Below are 5,000 nucleotides of genomic sequence, written 5' to 3'. Positions count from 1 at the left end.
CACTGAGAACTATAACTATAAATAAGTAGTTTTAAATGTCACGTTCAGACGCTGACAGCCAATCAGAATCCTTATTTATTTATCGTAAAGCTTCATCGCTAACGCTGGAACATCAGAGCAGCTGGAGTCTGAAATACTTCTGATCATCACCCTGAATCAGCTCCTCTGGCCCTGACATACAGCACTAATCATTATTATATATATATATTAGCGGCTAGCAGACCCAGTTTCCTTCTTCCTCTTTTCCTTCCTTCTTTCCGTCTGTCCTTCCTACCTTTCTTTCTCCCTTCCTCCTTGTCTTCTTTTCCTTCCTTCCTTCCTTCTTTTCTTCCTTCCTTCCTTCCTTCCTTCCTTCCGGTCTTCTCTTCCTACCATCTGTCTTCTCTTCCCTTCCTTCCTTCCTTCCTTCCTTCCTTCCTTTCTTCCTCCTTTCCTTCCCTCCCGTAGATGGCTCCTCTAGCTGTAGCGCTATGCTTTGAAGTGGCCTCCTGCAGTAAACCTACCGCGGCCCAGTTTCCTTCTTCCTCTTTTCCTTCCTTCCTTCCGTCTGTCCTTCCTACCTTTCTTTCTCCCTTCCCCCTTGTCTTCTTTTCCTTCCTTCCTTCCTTCTTTCCTTCCTTTCTTCCTTCCCTCCGGTCTTCTCTTCTTTCTTATCCCTTTTTTCCTTCCTTCCTTCTGTCTGTCCTTCCTACCTTTCTCCCTTCCTCCTTGTCTTCTTTTCCTTCCTTTCTTCCTTCCGGTCTTCTCTTCCTACCATCTGTCTTCTCTTGTCTTCCTTCCTTCCTTCCTTCCTTCCTTCCTCCTTTCCTTCCCTCCCGTAGACGGCTCCTCTAGCTGTAGCGCTATGCTTTGAAGTGGCCTCCTGCAGTAAACCTACCGCGCTGATGGAAAGTAAGAGAGCTACTGGACTTTTGAACGGCTTGTTTAACTTTAAAACACTTCCAGACGCTTCAGTTGACAAGTCAAAAGTAAAATGCAACCTGTGTCAAACGGAGTTTAACTACCACCGGAGTACGTGGAGTTTGAGTTAGCACCTCCACGCTAAACACCCAGGTGCAGCCAAGCCAGCCTCAGCTCCACCAAAGGAGCATTTTGGAGTGTGGGAGTCGCAGCAGAGCCGTGATTGATTCCCAGTTAAGACACTCTGGTAAGAAATGCTTTACATTATGGGCTTAAAACTGCCTTCAAATGGAAAATAACAGGATTTTAAACGTGCAATTCAAAACAAGATTAATCGCGATTAACTACGGAAACTCTGCGATTAATCTCGATTTAAAAAATTAATCGTTTGACAGCCCTAACACTAACACACAGCATACTACAGCAGTAACGGCTCATACTGGACATGGTTCTCAGTGTGGACGGACCTTTAATCTTTCATTTTAATCATTTTAATCCTCTCACCTCCTGCCTCCCCCTGCTACCTCCTGCCTCCTGCCTCCTACCTCCTGTCTCCTGCCTCCTACCTCCTACCTCGTACCTCCTGCCTCGTACCTCCTACCTCCTACCTCCTGCCTCCTGCCTTCTACCTCCTGCCTCCTACCTCCTATCTCCTTCCTCCTGCCTCCTACCTCCTGCCTCCTACCTCCTGCCTCCCGCCTCCTACCTCCTGCCTCCCACCTCCTGCCTCCTACCTCCTACCTCCTATCTTCTACCTCCTACCTCCTGCCTCTTACCTCCTGCCTCCTGCCTCCTGCCTCCTACCTCCTGCCTCCTACCTCCTACCTCCTGCCTCCTGCCTTCTACCTTCTACCTCCTGCCTCTTACCTCCTGCCTCTTACCTCCTACCTCCTGCCTCCCGCCTCCTGCCTCCCGCCTCCTGCCTCCTACCTCCTACCTCCTATCTCCTGCCTCTTATCTCCTGCCTCCTACCTCGTGCCTCCTACCTCGTGCCTTCTACCTTCTACCTCCTGCCTCTTACCTCCTACCTCCTGCCTCCTGCCTCCTAACTCCTACTTCCTGCCTCCTAACTCCTACCTCCTGCCTCCTACCTCCTACTTCCTGCCTCCTACCTCCCGCCTCCCGCCTCCCGCCTCCTACCTCCCACCTCCTACCTCCTATCTCCTACTTCCTGCCTCCTACCTCCCGCCTCCCGCCTTCTACCTCCCACCTCCTACCTCCTATCTCCTATCTTCTACCTCCTACCTCCTACCTCCTTACTCCTGCCTCCTGCCTTCTACCTCCTGCCACCTACCTCCTGCCTCCTGCCTCCTACCGTCTACCTTCTACCTCCTACCTCCTGCCTCCTACCTTCTACCTTCTACCTCCTACCTCCTACCTCCTACCTCCTGCCTTCTACCTTCTACATCCTGCCTCCTGCCTCCTACCTCCTGCCACCTACCTCCTGCCTCCTGCCTCCTACCTCCTGCCTCCTGCCTCATACCTCCTGCCTCCTGCCTCCTGCCTCCTACCTCCTTCCTTCTACCTTCTACATCCTACCTCCTACCTCCTGCCTCCTGCCTCTTACCTCCTACCGTCTGCCTCCTACCTCCTATCTCCTATCTTCTACCTCCTACCTCCTACCTCCTGCCTCCTACCTCCTGCCTCCCCCCTGCTACCTCCTGCCTCCTGCCTCCTACCTCCTGCCTCTTACCTCCTGCCTCCTGCCTCCTACCTCCTGCCTCCTACCTCCTACCTCCTGCCTCCTGCGTCCTACCTCCTGCCTCTTACCTCCTGCCTCCTACCTCCTGCCTCCTACCTCCTACCTCCTACCTCCTGCCTCCTACCTCCTGCCTCTTACCTCCTGCCTCCTACCTCCTGCCTCCTGCCTCCTACCTCCTATCTCCTATCTTGTACCTCCTACCTCCTACCTCCTGCCTCCTACCTCCTGCCTCCCCCCTGCTACCTCCTGCCTCTTACCTCCTGCCTCCTGCCTCCTACCTCCTGCCTCTTACCTCCTGCCTCCTACCTCCTGCCTTCTACCTCCTGCCTCCCACCTCCCACCTCCTGTCTCCTACCTCCTACCTCCTGCCTCTCCCCTGCTACCTCCTGCCTCCTGCCTCCTACCTCCTGCCTCTTACCTCCTGCCTCCTACCTCCTGCCTCCTGCCTCCTACCTCCTATCTCCTATCTTCTACCTCCTACCTCCTACCTCCTGCCTCTTACCTCCCGCCTCCCACCTCCTACTTCCTGCCTCCTACCTCCCGCCTCCTGCCTCCTGCCTCCCACCTCCTACCTCCCACCTCCCGCCTCCTGCCTCCCGCCTCCCACCTCCCACCTCCTACCTTCTACATCCTGCCTCCTGCCTCCTGCCTCCTACCTTCTACCTCCTACCTCCTACCTCCTGCCTCCTGCCTCTTACCTCCTACCGTCTGCCTCCTACCTCCTGCCTCCTACCTTCTACCTCCTGCCTCCTACCTTCTACCTCCTACCTCCTGCCTCCTACCTCCTGCCTCCCACCTCCTACCTCCTGCCTTCTACCTCCTGCCTCCTGCCTCCTACCTCCTGCCTTCTACCTCCTACCTCCTGCCTCCTACCTTCTACCTCCTACCTCCTACCTCCTACCTCCTGCCTCCTGCCTCTTACCTCCTACCGTCTGCCTCCTACCTCCTGCCTCCTGCCTCCTACCTTCTACCTCCTACCTCCTACCTCCTACCTCCTGCCTCCTACCTTCTACCTCCTGCCTCCTACCTCCTGCCTCCTACCTCCTGCCTCTTACCTCCTACCTTCTGCCTCCTACCTCCTACCTTCTACCTCCTGCCACCCGCTTCCTACCTCCTACCTCCTACCTCCTGCCTCCTCCCTTCTACCTCCTGCCTCCTGCCTCCTACCTCCTGCCTTCTACCTTCTACATCCTGCCTCCTGCCTCCTACCTTTTACCTCCTACCTCCTACCTCCTGCCTCCTGCCTCTTACCTCCTACCGTCTGCCTCCTACCTCCTACCTTCTACCTCCTGCCTCTTACCTCCTACCTCCTACCTCCTGCCTCCTACCTCCTGCCTCCTGCCTCATACCTCCTGCCTCCCGCCTCTACCTCCTGCCTCCTGCCTCCTATCTCCTATCTCCTACCTCCTGCCTCCTACCTCCCGCCTCCTACCTCCTGCCCCCTCCCTTCTACCTCCTGCCTCCTGCCTCCTACCTCCTGCCTCCTCCCTTCTACCTCCTGCCTCCTACTTCCTGCCTCCTACCTCCTACCTCATACCTTCTGCCTCCTGCCTCCTACCTCCTACTTCATGCCTCCTGCCTCCTGCCTCCTGCCTCCTACCTCCTACCTCCTATCTCCTTCCTCCTGCAGGGTTACTTCTTCAACCCTACCAACCCGTACAGAGACTGGCCCAACGCCTTCGCTGAGGGTCAGGAGAAAGCTCGGGAGGGAGACCTGAACGCTGCCGTGCTGCTGATGGAGGCCGCCATCCTGCAGGACCCGCAGGACTCAGAGGTGAAGCCCCCGCTCCAAAAACACTCTGCCACACAGTGAGGGGGCTTATCTCAGAGTCTCAATTACTTAACCCTCCTGTTGTGCTCGAGTAGGAAGGAAGGAAGGAAGGAAGGAAGGAAGGAAGGAAGAAGGAAGGAAAGGAGGGAGAGAAGTAGGAAGGAAGGAAAGGAGGGAGGAAAGAAGGAAAGGAAGGAAGAAGGGAGGAAAGGAGGGAGGAAGAAAGGAAAGGAAGGAAGAAGGAAGGAAAGGAGGGAGCAAAGTAGGAAGGAAGGAAAGGAGGGAGGAAGGAAGAAGGGAGGAAGGAAGGAAAGGAGGGAGGAAGGAAAGAGGGAAGGAAGGAAAGAAGAAGGAAAAAGGGAGGAAAGGAGGAAGAAATGAAGGAGGGAGGGAAGGAAGGAAAGGAGGAAGGAAGGAAGGAAGGAATGGAGAGAAGGAGAGAATGATGGAAAAGAGGGAGGAGGAAAGGAGGAAGGAAGGAAAGGAGAGAAGGAGAGAAGGATGGAAAAGAGGGAGGAAGGAAGGAAGGAAGGAAAGGAGGGAAAGGAGGAAGAAAGGAAGGAAGAGTCAAAACAGATGGGTCAATTTGACCCGGGAGCACAACAGGAGGGTTAAACATAAAGTCCT

General features: G+C 55.1%; 1 protein-coding gene across 1 annotated transcript in view; it reads left to right on the top strand.

The window, feature by feature from the left end:
• The window catches only part of pex5lb (peroxisomal biogenesis factor 5-like b), a 36,118-nt gene that overhangs the window by 24,869 nt on the left and 6,249 nt on the right, over nucleotides 1-5,000 (top strand). The window contains exon 8 of the mRNA XM_053330913.1: nucleotides 4,233-4,376. Within this exon, the coding sequence (XP_053186888.1) occupies nucleotides 4,233-4,376 (144 nt within the window). The remainder of the gene's footprint in view (nucleotides 1-4,232; nucleotides 4,377-5,000) is intronic.

Source organism: Scomber japonicus, chromosome 12, assembly GCF_027409825.1.
Source record: "Scomber japonicus isolate fScoJap1 chromosome 12, fScoJap1.pri, whole genome shotgun sequence".
Lineage (NCBI taxonomy): Eukaryota > Metazoa > Chordata > Actinopteri > Scombriformes > Scombridae > Scomber > Scomber japonicus.
Note: the sequence above shows the minus strand (reverse complement) of the source record. Positions and strands in the feature narration are given on the sequence as shown.